Below are 21,198 nucleotides of genomic sequence, written 5' to 3' on the forward strand. Positions count from 1 at the left end.
ATGATTGTCGAGGCATCTCAACAAATATACCTGCAATCAATGACGCCACTCATCAGGCATGATAACAACATCCAAAACCACCTCCCAAATCATACCAGTCAACCATAAACAACAGTCCACATAACATACATATAGCATATAACACACAACGGGCCATGCCCTGGCATCATGCATATGTTAACTCATTCATCATACTCTATATGAAATAAGCAGGCAAACATGCCATTCAAGCACATATTCAAGCATATAAGTCAATCATGACCAACCAACCCTGAGTCGAGCTTGTCACTGATAGTGGGCGTACATGTTCGATCAATCTCTAGAAACCATAAACCTTGGCTCGCTCTGATACCAAGTTGTAATGCCCTACCTCCTTAGAGACGTTACTAAGTGAGTTGAAAACGTGCATTTAACTCGCTAATCGAGGTTTTAAGACAAAAGTGTAAATAAACCATAAATAGAGTCATAAGCCTTGAAAATAATTCCATTTATTGAAAATCATAAAGCGTTTAACATTTGGGATCCCAAATATACTGTTTAGAAATATTTACAACTCAAAAATATAACCAAATTCGGCTAAACGAAGAAATCTAGGTTTAGTACAATCATCTCCTAAAATACCCCTGGCCGTGGCAGCCAGGCAGGCCAAACATGTACGTGCCACTTCACGCTCTCCGTACTCATGGTTGGTCGACTTTTCCCTTGCCTTTACCTGCACCACATAGCACCCGTGAGCCGAAGCCTAGCAAGAAAACCCTCACAAGCAGATAACATATGCACATTACACACTTAACATATAAACAAGCCATCATCAAGCTAACCACATATAGCCATGTCGTCCCAGGCGTTTTACCAAGCCCTGGGTTTGAGGTCCACACCGTGAGGATATCCTAGGTATCCTTTAGGGTCTCGCCCTGGCAACTCGCACTCCGTGTGCTAACGCTGCTCCCGGCCCCTTGCTGTTCTCGGCCTTCGCCGTTCCCGGCCCTCGCCGTTCCTGGCACTTACCATTCATTCACATATATGCGCACATAACATAATTAGACATATACTTAAACATGAATGAACTCAATCAAAGGGCTACGCCCTGCAACACAATCACATATAGGGTCGTGCCCTGCAACACAAGCTCTACGGCTACAATAGTTTTCTTACCTGTGTCCCGAGCTTTCCAAGCACCGATGTCCCAAGCACAGTCCCCTAGTCCGAGCCTCGCTGAAACCCTAGTCACAACTCACCAATAATATCCATCCATCAAATTCTGATCCATTAAATAACTTTGGGTCATAATTCTAGTCTCTGAGACCTTGAATTCTATCAATTCGGGTGATAAAATCAATCCCGAGCCTTACCCTTTGGATTCCCAAGCCTAAAATCTCTCTAAAGCCCAAAAATGCACTAAGAGCCGCGACCCCATGAGGCCATGCCGCGGCCCGCCCCCAATTAGAGACCAACCCCAAAACAGGGCAGGCGCACCGCGGCTCAAGCAAGGGCATGTCGCGGCCCGCCCTTCATCCTGCCCACCAAAATGCTTTAGAGGGCCGTGACTCAGCAAGAACAATGCCGCGGCCCGACCCTTCGAACCCAGAAAAATCCTCCATTTTTTCCATGAAAACCCATCCAATTAACCCCAAAATCAACCCAACAACTCAAGCTAACCATCACAGAAGTTATATCATGGACTCAGCAATAAAACCTAACAAGAATTCTAGGTCAAAACCTCATCAAACTCAAAGATGATTCTTTATCCTTCCAACATGCAATACTCTTAACACACCAGCAGAAATTCAAACACAATTTAGATAATTTAAAAGCTTTTGACTGCAACCCAAAACAACCAAGTCGCAACCCCAAAGCAAAGCTGAAACAAGAGAGGAACTCAGAGCGGCCCCACAAGGGTGAGCCCCAGTCCAATTCCACACTTGGACTGAAGAATGCATCTAGGCTGCGGCTCCAACCTTCTGAAATACCAGGCTGCATCCCCAATAAAATTACATCATAGCCCCAACGCCAAACAATGTTGTATATTTTTCATTAAAGCAAAGATAATGTTATAGCAAAACTAAGCATTTTGAATACATTTTTTAACATCTCTCTTACTGAAATTAAACCAATATAAACAAAAGCAAACGCCAAAAACAAAGAATAAACACATATTAATATATATAATAGATACTATTTGTTGAATAAATAAAACTGTGTCACATAAAATAATATCATATATAATTCTCCCAAGTAAGATTGTCGATGAAACACCACAATAAAAAGACAAACTATCACTAATTAAGAAATGAGTAATGATATGTGCACTCAAAATATGCACTCAAACATTACATACATTAACGTGTCTATTTTTTAAAACAGCGAGTCTCAGTTTTAATAAATGTGATTGACTAAGTTAAACTACCACACTACCGTATATAATGTTTGAGTGTATATTTTGAGTGCACATATCATTACTCTTAAGAAATTAAACTGAGACAACCAAACTTTATAAATATCGTAAAAAGCAAACCTTATTATATGTTTCCCTTCAATCAAAATAACTTGGAAAGGATGCCAGTTTGGGTCCTTAAGATATTTGTCCCATAATAAGAGCAGCTCCATTGCTCAATTTTCTGCTTCTTCCTTATTATACTTTTGCTTCATAGGCAGACCTACATAAGTCCAAGGGGACACAACCCCGTGTATTTTTTTTCAAAGGTAATTTTATTTATATTTTAGTACTTTACTGCTATATTTCTTTTAATATGCCACTTTTCATGTTTACATTTTTGTATTTTACCTCTTAATAGTTCTATATTTGTATTAATATATCCACATTAATTTTTTTATCTATATTTTGCATAATTATATAACCTACGTCCTGGTAGAGTAAAATCCAGGATCCAATCATACTTGATTCATTGCTTCAAGAAATGGTGCTATCTAATTCTCCCATTCTTTTCACACCAATTAATGCGCGAATTGATTTTTCTTTCAAGCCATGCAAGTGAAAAATAGGGATACTTGTATTAAGCATAATAAAAAGCGGAATGAAAAATAGGAGAAAGACTATCTCATGAGATAATCATTTAGCTGCAATCAATAAGTTACATGTGATGCAAACCAATAGGGAAAAAAATAACACTTATACTAATCATTTCTTTACGAGCTTCCCGAAGCTCATCATTGCACTTGTGCTCCTTAATAATCAAAGCATCTAGATCTTCATACTCTTTTTCCTTTTCTCTCAGAACTTTGTGTATTGCTTCCACCTTTCCTAGAACTTCTTGATCATCATCTCCCATGTGTTTCATAACATTTAATGAGCCTTTTAGTTCTTCTAATTCAAGTGCTTGCTTTCCTCCTTAATAATTAGAGATTAAACCCAGGCATGGTGCCCTAGCTAGAGAATCTCTCGACCTCGAGGACGAGACTATGTTGAGAAGGGAACCTAAGCGACCACAACTAAACTAAGAAAGGTGACCAAGGACAAGGAGCCTTCTATCTTAGGCTTCAATTACTTGGAAGATGATGGAGAGGGGGATCCCGAGGTGGTCTTAGTTGTTGAAGGCAAGGACCTTGACCCTAAGATGCTTATCGTCATCCTTGAGATGAGTCTCTCCACCCGACTCACACATGCAACCATTGCCAAAAGACAAGTCTCAATACCCCATCTCCAGGACTATCCAGATATACTAGAACGACCTTCTGGAGGGGTCGATGATAATCTTCCAAAGGTATTTTTCTGCGAGGCTAAGGATCCCTATTCATCCTCTGCTAAAAAAAGCTGCTTGTCTACTTTGGGATCAACCTCTAGATCTCACAATTGTGAATTTTCTTCACTGCTATGCCCTCCTATGCAAGTACCCGAGGAGTTGGGCAATTTCTACTTGCACCCTTAGTATAAGAAGGTAGTGGAGAAGACCTCAGCCTCAGACGAAAAATGAAGGGAGTATGGGCCAGCGAAAACCACACAATGGAGGTCAACAATAATTCTCATGGCTCATATAAATTTCCAAGTTTTAAACTCATATTACCAGTCATATGAAGTCCATTTGACTTGATACTGAGTCTAGACCAAGTATTTACACAATAAATTTATTTATTTAATAAACAAAGAGATATAATCCAACTTCAGATTTTTAGCTTATAGAAAAATCTATAGTTATTTTATACATATATATTTTTAAACAAAATATATAAAAAAATTAAATATAATATTAAAAATAAAAATTAAATTGTAAAAAATGTTTAAATAATATATATTTTTTTATTTTCTTCTTTAAATATTTTTATATTTGTAATTATTAAATATTTTAAAATTGTGTTTTCTTTTATAAGGATAAGTACCTTAAACGACGGTCCTAAAGAAGTTTTAAAAAGAAATCCCATGATTTACTCCAAATTCCAGAATGCACTTATGAGTAGATGGTGAAACAGGTTTTCCAACCACGTCTATTCCTGCACGTACAGCAGCAGGATTGCTTGGCACAAAGTCAGTTCCACAGATTCAGAAATCTGCACCTAATATGCTACACAGAAAATAGATGCCTGAAAACTAAAATATGTGACCGCCAAACGACATGGAGTGGAGGCTGCTCATGTCTTCCTTCCTTCTATTCCAGCATTCAGGAACATTATTAATATTTCATCTGCAAAAACAAGTAACCTTTCCACGTGAAAATGCTAATTAAACAGTACTGTTTTGTTTGCACAAAGTAGATTACGGAAAATCTGAGGTAATTTAAATGTAGTTATAACACAAATTACACATTTGTGATTTATAATAAAGCAAAAAATTACATCAACACGAAACTACTAACCTCATCATATGGTAATGCCAATGAACTATAAGCCATTTCACAAAATAATGAAAGATATAGATGCTTGTAAATAATGTTCTTAAAGAAAATTGTTAAGGATTAACCTTCACTCATCTTCTTTCAGGCGTTTCTTTGATCTCCACATCCTAAGCATTTGTTCAACCCCCTCCCTTAGAGTAGCTCGCCTTCCTTCTCTATAGTTCCACAGTTCTGAGGTTATATACCTCCCACTCGGGTTGTATTCATTTATCTCAATCAAAGCTGATGTCACAGCTTTGAAAACTTCGTCACCCAGTTCCTTCTTCAGACCTTTCAATTTTTCATCTTCATCGTTGATCAGCTCCTGAATCAAAAGGAATATTGATTTTGGGTCTCTCTCATTAAAATCAAACAAAGATAACAGAAAACAAAGAAGAATTAACAAATATAAATAAAACTAATATTACTGTTATTGCTACCAGAATTACAAATTAATCAATTTATTTATATGAGCAGTCCAACTCCATGTAAATGGGAAGATACACAAACAAACAAAACTAATGTAATCTTTTAAATTTGAAAATAGATAAATAAAATAAAAAAGAAAGAAAAAATGAAGTTGCCAGGTAGTTGTTAGGCTTTGTCAAAATGATAACAAATGGATGCTATGTAAAACGTTTCTGCATAATCACAATAGAGAACATAGAAAAATTATTACTATGAAAGAAAGTACCATAAAAAGCAAACCTGATGTTTCCCTTCAATCAATTTAACTTGGAAAGGATGCCAGTCTGGGTCCTTAAGATATTCCTCCCATAATGAGCACAGCTCCATTGCTCGATCTTCTGCTTCTTCCTCATTATACTTTCTCTTCATTGCTTCCATAAATGGTTTACTATCTAATTCTCCCATTCTTTTCACACCAATTAATGCACGAGTTGATATTTCTTTCAAGCCCTACAAGTCCAAAGATTACTTTCCATTCAAACTAGAGATACTTGTAGTAGGCATAATAAAGGAGGAACGAATAATAAGGAGAAAGATTATCTCATGAGACAGACATTTAGCTGCAATCAATAAGCTAAATATGACGCAAACCAGGGAAAAAACAATAGCACTTACACTAATCATTTCTTTACGAGCTTCCTGAAGCTCATCATTGCACTTCCGCTCCTTAATAATTAGAGTTTGATTCAAAGCTTCTAGATCTTCATACTCTCCTTCCTTCTCTCTCAGAACTTTGTGTATTGCTTCCACCTTTCCTAGAACTTCTAGATCATCATCTCCCATGTGTTTCATAACATTTAATTTACCTCGTAGTCCTTCAATTTCTAATACAAGTGCTTGCTTTGCGTCCAGCTTCTTTTCCAGTTCAATTATTCTATTGTGAAGCTCCTCCTTTTTCCTCTGGATAAAATTTGAACACAATTGTTGATTTTCTTCCCAATAAAATTTCAAGGAAATAAGTTATTTCTATTAATTACTCAAGAATAAGTTACAAAACCTTCTGATCATCAGCCAGTTTAGTCACATTTTCATCAGCCCTCTGTTGTGCCAAAGCAGCCATTTCAAGAGAACTATTTTTTATGGCATTCTGAAAGAACAATGAAATCAGTATTATCAGATGTATAGCAACATCAATCAGCATCATAAAGACAAGTTTTCAGCTCATGTTGCTGTAGTAAATAATCTCAAAGAGATAGCAACATCAAACGGCATAAAGACAAGTTTGTAGCTCATGCTGCTGTAATAAATAATCATAAAAGAATATACTTGGAACTTTTCTCCCACAAAGTGTGAGGTTTGAGTCCCTCCTGGGTACCTACATAGCAATTGCCATGGTTTCCGGCATACTAATATTATAGGGATAGGCAGGGAGCCTAGCGTCAAAGAAAAAGTATGCTTAGAACTTTTTTTGTCAGAACAAGTGCACCCCACAAACAGAAGTAGAGGCAGTTGTGCAGTAGTCAAACCTAAAATGTTGTAAATATCACTACTTTAGGGTCTAAAATGCACCAAACTTTCCTAAATAATTAATAAATTGCATAGGTAAAATTAATGTAAATTTAAATGGTGTCCATCATATAACCTGTTCTAATGACAAACTTGATGGTAAATATTTCACCAGAACAAACAAGACAAATGAAGGATCGTGATCACTAACATGTGTGTTCTAATTTACAGAAACTTTCACTAATTTTTTATCACCTACTAGTTTCAACTTGACATAATATCTAGAGAAGAAAAAAAAAACCGTTTTGGTGGTTTGCATTTGGCATGTGAGAAGAAAGAGTCAAGGCATTTAGACATTCCTCCTGAATTATAACATTTAATAAAGTCTACTCACTAATCATCATTTTTTTTTCTCTTTTTGCCCTAGAGATTGTACTTCACTAGCATTTATAATCTGAATTAAAACACCACAAAATGTGAAATACCAAACCTTTTCAATCTCCTCAGTGAGCTTTTTCCTTTCAATATCATTATTTGCATCACGCTTCTCCAATTCTGTGCGACGCAACTCAAGCTCCTTTTTTTGAGATTCCAATTGAGACTTAACTCTCTCGTGGTCGTTAAAAATTTTCTGAAGGTGATCTCGTGAACTTGATTGAATCTTTTTAATCTCTGAATACAAGATAACATGGAAAAAATAAAAATAAGCCCAAAATATTTTGGAAAAAAGGAGGAAAGATATAAAGGAAGATAACCAAATAAAATAGAAGAGAAAATTGGGTTGCAGTTACCCTTCTATCCTAGTAATTGTACATCTTTATATTGCAATGGCTAGATACCTGATGAATCAAAATATAAGAGATTGATTTTCTCACTTCAGTTTCAAGACAAAAGAATTGACCAACATACCTTCATTATACGTTTGAAGGAGCTTATCTTTCTCTTCCGCCAAACGGTTAAAGGACATAGTGGTTTCCATACACTTAATAGACATTTCTTTCTTATGTTCGTTTTTCATCTCAATGATCTGTGTAAGAGTCGATACAAGTCTAGACTGTTTCACATCCTCTTCCTGCATAATGTCAGAAATGCTTTTAAGGTCTCCAATCTTCCTTAAGTGCTCCCCTACTATGTTTGTCAATTTATAGTCATCTCCACGTGCAACCCAGGCGTAGAGACCAGATTTTTGATCATCATTGGCTAACCATTCCTTTCTACCATGCTGATCAGTCTCATAGGCTCGCTCAAATGATAGAGCATTTTCCAAACCAGGCCAGCCTTTATTAAATTCTACTAGAGCAGTCCCTGAGTGACCTCGGTAATTCCACAAAGGACGGACTCTTATGGGATTAAACCCTCTCCTAGTGAATTCATCCCTCAGTTTGGACCCACTTTCTCCAACATAACGCCCATCATCAGCCTGCCTAGTGGGAAGATTAACAACTATCCCGATCCAAGGCCACACAAACTTCTCACCATTGTCACAATTATTAACATCAACAGCAATATGTTCTGTGGGTTTCGAAGGACTAGCTCCAGTAGCTAGATTTGTTTCCAAAAATTTTGCCAAAGCCAAGTGATTACCCTTTACTTGTGCACTTCTTTTGTCTGAAGTACTCTTTCCAATCCCAGAAGCATGCTGGAGTATATCCTTATAAAGATATCCTTGCTTCTTCTTCTTCGGGCAATATGGGCAATTGAAAGTCTCATCTGAAACTTTCACCTGATGTTTTCCATTCTTTAGCTCCTCGTAAGATTTCTCTGCATACTCCTCCACTTCAGTGTCACTCATCTCTGAATCTTCAGAGTTGTCCTTCGTCGAACTGCCCATGAACTTCAAGAGACTGACCTGAAAATTCAAATATGCAGAGACTATTACCAAAAGGAAAATTGTAAGGATAATACCCATTATTCCATCAATGCAAATTCGAAAAAGAGAACATTACTGACTACATATTATGAACACCATTAATTTATCTTACATCTGCAATATTAAATATCCTTAATTAGAATCAGAAAACTACGGTCAAAAACACCCAAACATCCCATTTAACTCATCATAATAATAAAATGTACATGAAAATCATCTCTGTCCAACCTCTGTGCGAAAATCGACTTTCAAGACAATTTTATTTTTAGGTATTAGAATGAGGCTTTTTCTAGAGAACTCGGCCATTCTATTGTATAGTCTAAAGAATTCGCATTAATCCAACATATACGGAAATTACAACAGGGAATAATTAATAATCAAACACAGTTCACAAATGAAGAGCTATAAAACATGTATCTATATATCTAAATCGATATCAAGATCAGCTAAACCCAGTATCCACACTCCACAACACGGTTATATTCAAAAAGGCGATCATGCAAAGCAACACAATAACCAAAAATACAAGACAATAAACACTTCAACAGTAAAGTAGGCAGCCAAACAGATAACTTAAAACCCTAAACGATCATTCCAAAACGGAAAAATATGTTCCAAAAACTCAAAGCCAAGCGAAGCAGACCCCGAAAACGCCAATGCACGTTGGATTAGCTCACCCAAAGAAGAACATGCACGAACTATAGATAAGAGTAATGGAGTATAGATTAAGAATCGAGTAAAAGTGTGTGAAAATGAATTAACCTGGATCGTCTTCGATTGAAGCTCTCTGGATGAGAGAGAGAGAGAGAGAGAGGGTGAAGCTCCTCTTGGCAAATATTTTTGGGTCAGAAAATTGGGGGTCAAAGAAATGGTGGTGAAATCATTAATGTGAGTGTGAATAATTAAGACTGAAAAAGCTGAACAAGAAGACAATGAAAATGAGACTGAAAGAGCGTGATTCCTCTCATTGAGAAGACACGGTGGTCTTTCCTCTTCGCCAATTTGATAGTTGCGCCCCCAACCCTTAAGGTGCGCGTGCATTCACGCTCCCGCCATTTTTAGGTGCCACACCCACTCACTCACACTACTATTTCTGTACCTGGTTTTTTTTTTCTTTTTTCTTTTTTTCCTATTGAAAATAATTATACATTTTTTTTAAGTACTACACATTATTTTTAAGAAAATATAAATTGTCTGTAACTTACAATTTTTTTTTGTGAGAAACAAATTTAGTCAATAATTTTTTTTCTTCAGAAAATAATAGTTCTCTCGAAGTGATAGCAAATAAAGGTATTATAACAAAATTTGCAATAATAATTTATAAGATATATCATCAGTATATATAATGGCAATCAGTGTTAAAAATACTTAACATTTTCGCTTTATAATTTTTATGTTTACCGAATTTTTCAGAAACTATAAACATATTGAGGAATAAGAGCTAGAAAGAAAGGTTAAAAAACGAACAAGATCACAATTTTTACGTGGTTAAGACGTTAATGAGCCTTAGTTCACAAGTCACTAGCAGCTTTAGAGAGTTTAACAATGGAGGTTTTTTGCAAGTTCAACAGCATTTTTGCATACAAGAGAAAAATGAGATCCTTGCTACAGTGCACGAATGACCTTATTTATAGGCAGTCATGTGGGTTGGGTCGAAATAATCTGGGCCCAATGACGATACGATGACAAATGCTCTCTAATGGAGCTATAATTCAAGAAATGTAACATGATTACAAACTATTAATCTAGGCCCATTGGGCTGACTTAAGTGTAGTAGAGCCTTACAACTGCCCTTTGTACATTGGCGCAGACTGATCCGCTTGGGCTTCCAGGAGGATCCTTGTAATGCCCCGAATTCTCCAATGTGGTTTAATGGCAGGAATAGTAGGCTGGGAGGGCCATACTTGCTTAATTATACCATTAATTGATAGAATGCATGTATATGTGAATATTATTATAATATGATGTTAAATGCATGCATGTGGGTCCATATTTTAATTACAGGGGTGTGATGATAATTTGGCCTGTTGAGGGCATACTTGTATATTTGTATGCATGTCGGTGATATGCTGTTGAGACCACATTAGAATGTGGGTTTGTTCGAGCTATTCGGCATGAGACGATCTTGGATTATTGATTAGCGGTCTAGTCATAACATGTTTAAGTTCGGGGCTCGGAATGAGTCTCGGGGTGATTTTAATGATTAGACCATTACCGGGTAGTAAAGGGTAACAGGATATAAATTATTAGTGTTTGGGATTATCGAGGATAGCGGGAATTGGAGAGCGTTAATTATGATTAACGAGATAGGTTGGAAAGGACAAATATGCCCTTGGGAGCTTTAGAAACCCTTAATTGACCTAGGGGTATAATGGTCTTTTTACCCCTAGGATAGATATAAACCCTTTAGGCTGTGAAACAGAGAGAAAAACAGAGCAAGCTCTTGAGCCTACCCGTACCTTCTTTCTCCTCTTTTCCCTTTGTGATTTTTGAAGCACTTGTTGAGGAATCAAGCTTGGGAAGTAGACCTTGGGAGTTTGGGAGAGTGTTCCACCATTGAAGCGCATCACAACCTGAGTTTGAGGTTAAGTTTCCAGCCATTAGTTTCTGGTATGCTCTGTGTTTGGTGTTAGTTTTCAGCTTGTGATTTCTTTGTGGATAGTTGGAATTAATGGAAGTTTTGGTTGGGGTTTAACTTGGGTTTTGATGAGGGAGTGTTATGGATCAAGTTTAGGGGTTGTATTGGATGTTTGAGTGGTGTTTGAGCTTGGTTTGAAAGGTTGGTTCCAAGGGAAATCACAGGGGAAGAAAAACCAGGGTATTGACTGAATTGGGGGTTGGGCCGTGGCATGGCCAGGGAGGGCTGCGGCCCTTGAAGGGTGCTGAAGGAGGCTGCCTCTGTTTGAGGGGCGGGCCGCGGCATGGCCAAGGAAGGCCGCGGCCCTTAGTGACATTTTGGCCAGAAATGGGTTTTCGGCTCAGGGATGCTAGCCTTGGGCCTCGAGATCGATCCTACTACCCGGTTTAGTAGTATTTGATGTCTCGGAGGCTAGGTTTTGGTTTGGGAACCCTTTATTATTTATTTTATTGATGGAATCCCATAATTGGTTATGACCAGGTAACCGCTAAGGGATCAAAAGGTTGATCGTTCTCAGGGGTCGTTCTTATTATTAATTCTCGCTCGAACTGGAGGTAAGAAAACTGCACCCTGTGTATATATGACATGCGTGATTACTATTGAGGCATGTTGATTGGTAAATGTGGATATGGATTGCCTATCAAATGCTAGCGAATGTTATTTACTTGTATATGTACTGACTAGTCAGGGACACTGACCTAAAGAGTCAGAAATGGCATAGTGCCATGAACGCCGAGCCAAATGAAGATTAGATTTAATCGTTATCAGCATTGAACGACTCTATGGAATTAATGCTGGACTGACCCTAAGGTCAACGAAACTTATAAGCGCTTGGCTAGTCTAAGACTAGTTACTCAGAGCCAGGGCATAAGACCCCGGTAACTGTTGTCACATGGCTAGGGAACGATGTTCCAGGGTTATGACTCTATGGTCATGAGGAAGGTTATGTTGGTGGCTAGTCACCATGCACCTATCTTGTTCAAACTTATGAAAGGTTCACTTATCTGTTAAGCCCTGGTGACCCTATCGTCACATGGCTAGAGGGGGTTGTACCCACTTTAGTGACTTTTGCGACTGTCACCTATCTGTTTTGGACTAATAGTCCTGAATGATTATTATGATCATTGTTGATATTATATCATGCTATATTGTGTTTTCTTGTTGGGCCTTGGCTCATGGGTGCTATATGGTGCAGGTAAAGGGAAAGAGAAGCTCACCCAGCTTTGAGTGGAGAGCTTAGGTGGTGATGTGTACATATGCGGTCGCTTGACCACTGCGGCCAAGGAGTTCTCAGAGGAACTAGGGGGTTTACCCCATTTTGCCGCTTAGGTCGGCGGAATTGTAAATTTGAAATAGTAATGACCATTTTGTACTGAGAACAACTTGTAAATGTTTTGATTAGCTCTGCAGAGCAGTTTATAATGAAAAATATCCTTTCCTTTTATTGATTTTCCACCTTAACCTGTTAATCACATTTAGAGCACGTTTTTAACCAAAGGACTCGGGTAGCGGGTCAAATTTCTGGTTCACCGATCACCGTAACTGTTTTGGGGTAACCAAGGCATTACAACTTGGTATCAGAGCGGTGCCAAGGTTAGGGTTCCTGTAGACTGGCTGGGCATGTACACACTTCACTGAAGTCAAGCTCGACTCATGGTTTGGTAACTATTTATGTAGTTATATGTATAACTGCTTAAATATAGTATATGTGCTTTACCTGTACGCATGAGGCACTATGTTAAACCCGTGCCCTGAAATATTATATCATCAACAATTGTGTGCTTATTAGTACTGAAGTTGCTGGAACATACTTATAAGTATGGTTGATTATGAACTATTATGTGATACATGCTGAGTGCTAAATGCTATAAACATGTATCTGTCTATATATTTGTATGACTGTGGAATGTGATAATTGTTTGTTTGTTCTTGGACCGTAAGGCGACAAGAGGTTTAGTTATTACTACCTGACTGACCGTATTGACCATTGTTTCAACAAGGTATTAGATAAGAATGAATCCAGGGCAGATAGATACTTCAGCTGGCCAGAGTGATCTGGGCCAGAATAACAATAACAATCAGGGTCAGGAAAATGACCAGTCTCAAATTCCATAGCCAGCTCCTGTAAACTGGCAACAAATAGTCAGTGATTAGTAGGCTACAATATTATAATAGGGGGAAGAGCTTCGTCTTATGAAGCAACAGCAAAGGCCTGCAGTGGCCAGTGTATCAGAGGCACCTCCTGTGTCGGTGCCAGCAGCTGGGCAGTTGCCTGAGGTTGGAAATAAGTGGGAGCCTCTCTATGAAAGGTTCAGGAAGCAATAACCTCCAGTTTTTTAAGGCAGTGCTGATCCTGCCAAAGCTGAACAGTGGATGAGCATGATTACCACCATCCTTGATTTTATGAGGGTAACTGGTAATGAAAGGGTGGTCTGTGCCACTTATATGTTTCAGGAGGATGCCCGGATTTGGTGGGAAGTGATTACCCAGACCAAGAATGTGAATGCCCTGACTTGGGAAGAGTTTCAGACTCTATTCAATGAAAAATATTATAATGATGCCATCAGGGCAGCTAAAGCTAAGGAATTCATCAGGCTACTTCAGGGGAACTTATCAGTCACTGAGTATGCCTTGAAGTTTGATCATTTGGCAAAGTTTTCCATGGAGCTGGTGCCCACTGATGGGACCAGGAGAGAGAGATTCTTACAGGGGCTACAACCCAGACTAGCCCGAGATGTACGTATTACCACTGTGGCAGGGGTTACTACCTATGCACAGGTGGTTGAGAAGGTACTCCCAGCTGAGAGTGCAGAGAACAGAATCTGGCGTGATAGTGTAGCCATAAAGGAATTCAGGAGACCAGGTCCTCCATTTGTGGGTTTAGGTAGGGGTGGAGGCCCCAGTGATCAGAAGAGAAAGGTTCCTGACACCTTCCCAGTTCCAGGACCTGATAGGCGGCCCCGTGGTATTACAATGGGTCGTCCAGGTGGTGGTGAAGCCTGGAAGTCTTATCCTGAGTGTCCTTGATGCAAGAGGCATCACTTGGGAGAGTGTAGGGCAAAGGTCTGCTTCTCATGTGGAGCGGTGGGTCATCTTAAAAAGGATTTCCCTAAGGCAAGAAAGGAAGAACCCAGAAAAGCGGACAGCTCGGCCCCAGCTCGAGTATTCGCATTGACTCAAGCAGAAGTTGAGGCTTCTCTCTCAGTTGTTACAGGTCAGCTTCTTAGTGCTGGAACCCCTTATAATGTTTTGATTGACTCTGGTGCTACACACTCTTTTGTTGCTAGTAGTGTTATTGATAAACTGTGTAGACCTTGTGATTTTTATGCTGTGGGGTTTGGTACTTTGTTACCCACTGAAGAGTTAGTGGTATCCAGGAGATGGGTCAGATCTTTGCCAGTGACAGTGGAGGGCAGAGAGTTATCAGTGGATTTGATAGAGTTGGTTATGATTGACTTTGATATGATATTGGGTATGGATTGGTTGGCAAAGTATGGGGCAACCATTGATTGTAGAAGGAAGATGGTCACCTTTGAGCCTGAAGGTGAGGATCCTTTTGTGTTTGTTGGTGCTATGCATGGACCTCACATACCTATGATTTCTGTACTGAGGGCTAGGGATCTATTGCAAGAAGGTTGCATTGGATTCTTGGCCAGTGTGGTTGATACCACTCAGGTCATGCCAACGAGACCATAAGATACTACTATTGTATGTGAGTTTCTGGATGTGTTTCTAGAAGATTTGCCAAGGTTGCCACCGCATAGAGAAATTGAGTTCATTATAGAACTAGCACCAGGGACGGAGTGAGTGTTTAGAGCACCTTACAGAATGGCCCCAGCTGAGTTGAAAGAATTAAAGGTGCAGTTGCAAGAACTGTTGGATTTGAGTTTTATCAGACCTAGCTTCTCACCTTGGGGTGCACCAGTTCTGTTTGTAAAGAAGAAGGATGGTTCTCTGAGAATGTGTATTGATTACAGGGAACTGAATAAGTTGACAATTTAGAACAAGTATCCTTTCCCAAGGATAGATGATCTGTTCGATCAGTTGCAAGGTAAGAAGGTATTCTCAAAGATCGACCTTTGTTCTGGTTATCATCAGTTGAGGGTCAAGGAAGGAGATATACCGAAGACTGCTTTTCATACCAGGTATGGGCATTATGAATTCTTAGTTATGTCTTTTGGACTGACTAATGCCCATGCTGCTTTTATGTATATGATAAACAGAGTGTTCAAGGATTATCTAGACCAATTTGTGATTGTCTTTATTGATGACATTCTGGTATATTCTCAGTCAGAGTCAGAACATGAGTATCATTTGAGATTAGTTCTTCAGAGACTGAGGGAACATAGGCTCTTTGCAAAATTCAAGAAATGTGAGTTTTGGTTATCTCAGGTATCCTTTCTTGGGCACATTGTCAGTAAGGAGGGGATTAAGGTAGATCCAACGAAGATTGAAGCGGTCAGAGATTGGCCAAGGCCAAAGAATGCTTCTGAGGTTAGAAGTTTCCTTGGATTGGCAGGTTATTATAGGCGTTTCGTGGAAGGGTTCTCAAAGATAGCTAGTGCTTTGATTGAGCTGACACGCAAGAGCCAGAGATTTGTGTGGTCAGATAAGTGTGAGAATAGCTTCCAGGAACAGAAGCAGAAGTTGATTACAACTCCGATTCTGAGTCTTCCGACAGATCAGGAGAAGTTTGTGATTTACTGCGATGCTTCTCATCAGGGTTTGGGCTGTGTCTTGATGCAGTCACAGAAGGTAATTGCCTATGCTTCTCGTCAGTTGAAGGAGTATGAAAAGAGATATCCTACTCATGGTTTAGAGTTGGCGGCTGTGGTTTTTGCTTTAAAGAAATGGAGGCATTATCTCTATGGAGAGAAGTGTGAGATCTATATAGACCACAAGAGCCTAAAATACTTCTTCACCCAAAAAGATCTTAATATGAGGCAAAGGCGTTGGCTGGAGTTAGTAAAAGATTATGATTGTGAGATTTTGTATCATCCAGGAAAGGCCAACGTGGTAGCTGATGCTTTAAGCCGGAAGGGTCCGTGACAGATTTATGGTATGAGGCTGATAGCCAGAGAATTAGCAGATGATATGACCAGAGCTGGTATAGAGTTGCTGGTGGGCCAATTGGCTAATATTACGCTGCAGTCTACGCTGTTGGAGAGAATTAAAGAGGGTCAGTTGAATGATCCACAGCTAATCAAGAGCAAAGAGGATGTTCTGGCTGGAGCATCTAAAGATTATACCGTGTCTGAGATGGGCTTGTTGAGATATAAGGGGCGGATATGTGTTCCGTTAGACACTGCTTTGAGACAAGAGATTCTGGATGAATCTCATACTACACCTTACTCTTTGCATCCAGGCACCACGAAGATGTACCAGGATGTGAGATCGTTGTATTGGTGGCCGGGGATGAAGATGGATGTAGTAGAGTATGTGGCTAAGTGCTTGACATGTCAACATGTCAAGGCTGAGCATCAGAGGCTGGCAGGGTTATTACAGCCTCTGGATATCCCAGGGTGGAAGTGGGAAGACATCACGATGGATTTCATGATGGGCTTACCCAAGGCTGTTGGTCAGCATGACTCTATTTGGGTGATAGTGGATCGCTACACCAAGTTAGCTCACTTTCTGCCAGTGAGGACTACTTATTCAGTTGATTAGTATGCAGATCTCTATGTGAGAGAGATCGTGCGGCTCCATGGTGCGCCTAGGTCGATCGTGTCAGATCGGGACCATACCTTTACTTCCAAGTTCTGGGGAAGTTTGCAGAAAGCCATGGGGACACAGTTGAAGTTCTGTACTACTTATCATCCTCAGACAGATGGGCAATTTGAGAGGACGATCCAGATATTGGAAGACATGCTGCGAGCATGTGTGCTGGACTTTGGTGGATCCTAGAGTAAGTATCTACCTTTGATAGAATTCTCCTACAATAATAGTTATCAGTCTACCATTGGAGTTGCACCTTATGAGATGCTGTATGGGAGGAAGTGTAGATCTCCCATTCATTAGGATGAGACAGGTGAAAGGAGATACTTAGGTCCTGAGGCAGTTCAGAGGACCAGTGAGGCCATTGAGAAGATTAGAGCTAGAATGCTTACTTCTCAGAGTAGACAGAAGAGCTATGCAGATCCCAAACGCAGGAACGTGGAGTTCCAGGTAGGAGACTATGTCTTCCTTAGAATCTCGCCATGGAAATGGGTGAGAAGGTTTGGGAAGAAGGGCAAGCTAAGCCCAAGATATGTAGGTCCATTTTAGATCCTGGAGAGGATTGGTCAGGTGGCTTACAGGTTGGCTTTGCCACCGGCGTTATCGGCTGTGCATAATGTATTTCATGTTTCAGCTCTTCAGAGGTATGTATCTGATGTGAGTCATATTTTGAGTTATGAAGATCTGGAGCTTGAGCCAGATCTCTTTTTTGAGGAGCAGCCAATTCAGATACTTGACAGAAAGGATAAGGTCCTCAGGAATAAGACGATACCTTTGGTTAAGGTATTGTGAAGGAACAGCAAGGTCGAGGAAGCGACCTGGGAGTTGAAGTCAGATATGCAGAGTCAGTATCCCGAGCTGTTCAGGTAAATTTCAAGGATGAAATTTCTGTAAGGAGGAGATAGTTGTAATGCCCCGAATTCTCCGATGTGGTTTAATGGCGGGAATAGTAGGTCGGGAGGGCCATACTTGCTTAATTATACCATTAATTGATAGAATGCATGTATATGTGAATTATATTATAATATGATGTTAAATGCATGCATGTGGGTCCATATTTTAATTAAAGGGGTGTGATGATAATTTGGCCTGTTGAGGGCATACTTGTATATTTGTATGCATGTCGGTGATATGTTGTTGAGACCACATTATAATGTGGGTTTGTTCGAGCTATTCGGCATGAGACGATCTTGGATTATTGATTAGCGGTCTAGTCATAACATGTTTAAGTTCGGGGCTCGGGATGAGTCTCGGGGTGATTTTAATGATTAGAGCATTACCGGGTAGTAAAGGGTAACAGGATATAAATTATTGGTGTTTGGGATTATCGAGGATAGCGGGAATTGGAGAGCGTTAATTATGATTAACGAGATAGGTTGGAAAGGACAAATATGCCTTTGGGAGCTATAGAAACCCTTAATTGACCTAGGGGTATAATGGTCTTTTTACCCCTAGGATAGATATAAACCCTTTAGGCTGTGAAACAGAGAGAAAAACAGAGCAAGCTCTTGAGCCTACCCGTACCTTCTTTCTCCTCTTTTTCCTTTGTGATTTTTGAAGCACTTGTTGAGGAATCAAGCTTGGGAAGTAGACCTTGGGAGTTTGGGAGAGTGTTCCACCATTGAAGCGCATCACAACCTGAGTTTGAGGTAAGTTTCCAGCCATTAGTTTCTGGTATGCTCTGTTTTGGTGTTAGTTTTCAGCTTGTGATTTCTTTGTGGATAGTTGGAATTAATGGAAGTTTTGGTTGGGGCTTAACTTGGGTTTTGATGAGGGAGTGTTATGGATCAAGTTTAGGGGTTGTATTGGATGTTTGAGTGGTGTTTGATCTTGGTTTGAAAGGTTGGTTCCAAGGGAAATCACAGGGGAAGAAAAACCAGGGTATTGGCTGAACTGGGGGTTGGGCCGCGGCATGGCCAGGGAGGGCCGCGACCCTTGAAGGAGGCTGCCTCTATTTGAGGGGCGGGCCGCGGCATGGCCAAGGAAGACCGCGACCCTTAGTGCATTTTGGCCAGAAATGGGTTTTTGGCTCGGGGATGCTAGCCTTGGGCCTCGGGATCGATCCTACTACCCGGTTTAGTAGTATTTGATGTCTCGGAGGCTAGGTTTTGGTTTGGGAACCCTTTATTATTTATTTTATTGATGGAATCCCATAATTGGTTATGACTAGGTAACCGCTAAGGGATCAAAAGGTTGATCGTTCTCAGGGGTTGTTCTTATTATTAATTCTCGCTCGAACTGGAGGTAAGAAAACTGTACCCTGTGTATATATGACATGCGTGATTGCTATTGAGGCATGTTGATTGGTAAATGTGTATATGGATTGCCTATCAAATGCTAGCGAATGTTATTTACTTGTATATGTACTGACTAGTCAGGGACACTGACCTAAAGAGTCAGAAATGGCACAGCGCCATGAACGCCGAGCCAAATGAAGATTAGATCTAATCGATATCAGCATTGAACGGCTCTATGGCATTAATGCTGGACCGAGCCTAAGGTCAATGAAACTTATAAGCGCTTGGCTAGTCTAAGACTAGTTACTCAGAGCCAGGGCATAAGGCCCCGGTGACTGTTGTCACATAGCTAGGGAACGATGTTCCAGGGTTATGACTCTATGGTCATGAGGAAGGTTATGTTGGTGGCTAGTCACCATGCACCTATCTTGTTCAAACTTAAGAAAGGTTCACTTATCTGTTAAGCCCTGGTGACCCTATCGTCACATGGCTAGAGGGCGCTGTACCCACTTTAGTGACTTTTGCGACTGTCACCTATCTATTTTGGACTGATAGTCCTAAATGATTATTATGATCATTGTTGATATTATATCATGCTATATTGTGTTTTCTTGCTGGGCCTTGGCTCATGGGTGCTATATGGTGCAAGTAAAGGGAAAGAAAAACTCACCCAGCTTTGAGTGGAGAGCTTAGGTGGTGATGTGTACATATGCGGCCGCTTGACCACTACGGCCAAGGAGTTCTCAGAGGAATTAGGGGGTTTACCCTATTTTGCCGCTTAGGTTGGCGGAATTGTAAATTTGAAATAGTAATGACCATTTTGTACTGAGAACAACTTGTAAATGTTTTGATTAGCTCTGCAGAGCAGTTTATAATGAAAAATATCCTTTCCTTTTATTGATTTTCCACCTTAACCTGTTAATCACATTTAGAGCACGTTTTTAACCAAAGGACTCGGGTAGCGGGTCAAGTTTCTGGTTCACCGATCACTGTAATTGTTCTGGGGTAACCAGGGCATTACAATCCTGGGGACAGGTTCCGTCAGAATAGTGGCAGTACAGTTTCCAAGGAACATTGTATGTTCCGTGCGTACTCCATTCTGCAAGTTAGTTAGGGACACCAACTGCTGGATTTCTCGGGAACACGTCAGCTATAGGAAGGACTGAGCTTGGTTTATCCAAACATATGGTCCGGGTTCGTTTACTGATGTCTTGGTTCATTTACCAGGGCGAACATCGGCTAGCGATGATGGATCGAAGGACATCCTGATGGCCAATTAGATCGTTGGGGATGGACCCGAAGACTTCATATGGATCCTACTTGATGGGATCTACTTCCTGGAATGGATCATCCGCCACCACAATCTGAATCCCGATGGATAGAGATTGGGTCCCCCTGGAATGGTAGTTCGGGCCTACATGCCATTTTCAGCCCCTTACTATGCTCGTGCTACTCGCTAGTTACTGGGCTCGACATGGTCTGAGCCGATAGGGTTTGGTTTCTCATTGTCCGCTGGTCCCTAGTTGTTCCCAGGCCTCCCTCGAGAGCCCATGAAATTTGTTTGGTCGTGCCACGTGTCCAAGGTGGAAAATATGGATAACATTTACCCCCCAAGTCTTCATCCACGTTCGCGCGGTGGAGACTTGCCTTCTTCATCCCGGATCAATCACCTGTTTCCTCGTTCATTTACCTAAATCTTGGTTTATTTACCAAGACCCGTGTTCATTTACCGAAGTCTAGGTTCATTTACTTGAATTCTCTCTATCCTAGAAACATGTCTCCAAGTAAATGGTACGTCTGTGCCATTCGTGCCCAAATAATCTGGGGTAAATCCTTTGATGTCCTAGGCGACTGATGGATGTCAACGCATTTCCCAAAGCGTTCCGTCTATATGAAAAGGTGCTTTGAGCACTCGGGGGGCTGTGTTAATGCTTCTACATTATTCGGAGTCGTCAGATGGGGATTGTCTTCGGATTTTCAATTTGGACCGTTGGATGA

At 40.3% G+C, this 21,198-nt stretch overlaps 1 protein-coding gene across 2 annotated transcripts; it reads right to left on the minus strand.

Annotated features, from left to right (window-relative positions):
* Positions 1-4,358: 4,358 nt before the first annotated feature.
* On the minus strand, positions 4,359-9,653 carry LOC133798406 (protein INVOLVED IN DE NOVO 2). Of its 2 annotated transcripts, XM_062236676.1 has the most exons (8): positions 9,373-9,649; positions 7,650-8,589; positions 7,231-7,412; positions 6,292-6,381; positions 5,910-6,194; positions 5,535-5,744; positions 4,913-5,151; positions 4,359-4,637 (listed from the first exon to the last, which is right to left on the minus strand). In XM_062236676.1, exons 2-7 carry the CDS (start codon positions 8,569-8,571, stop codon positions 4,915-4,917), a joined length of 1,926 nt encoding a protein of 641 aa, XP_062092660.1. In that variant the 5' UTR covers positions 8,572-8,589; positions 9,373-9,649; the 3' UTR covers positions 4,359-4,637; positions 4,913-4,914. The 2 variants fall into 2 exon arrangements, with proteins under 2 accessions (XP_062092660.1, XP_062092661.1); XM_062236677.1 differs by lacking the exon at positions 4,359-4,637 and having other exon boundaries at positions 4,908-5,151; positions 9,373-9,653.
* Positions 9,654-21,198: the final 11,545 nt, after the last annotated feature.

This window comes from Humulus lupulus, chromosome 8 (genome assembly GCF_963169125.1).
Source record: "Humulus lupulus chromosome 8, drHumLupu1.1, whole genome shotgun sequence".
In the NCBI taxonomy this organism is placed as follows: Eukaryota; Viridiplantae; Streptophyta; class Magnoliopsida; order Rosales; family Cannabaceae; genus Humulus; species Humulus lupulus.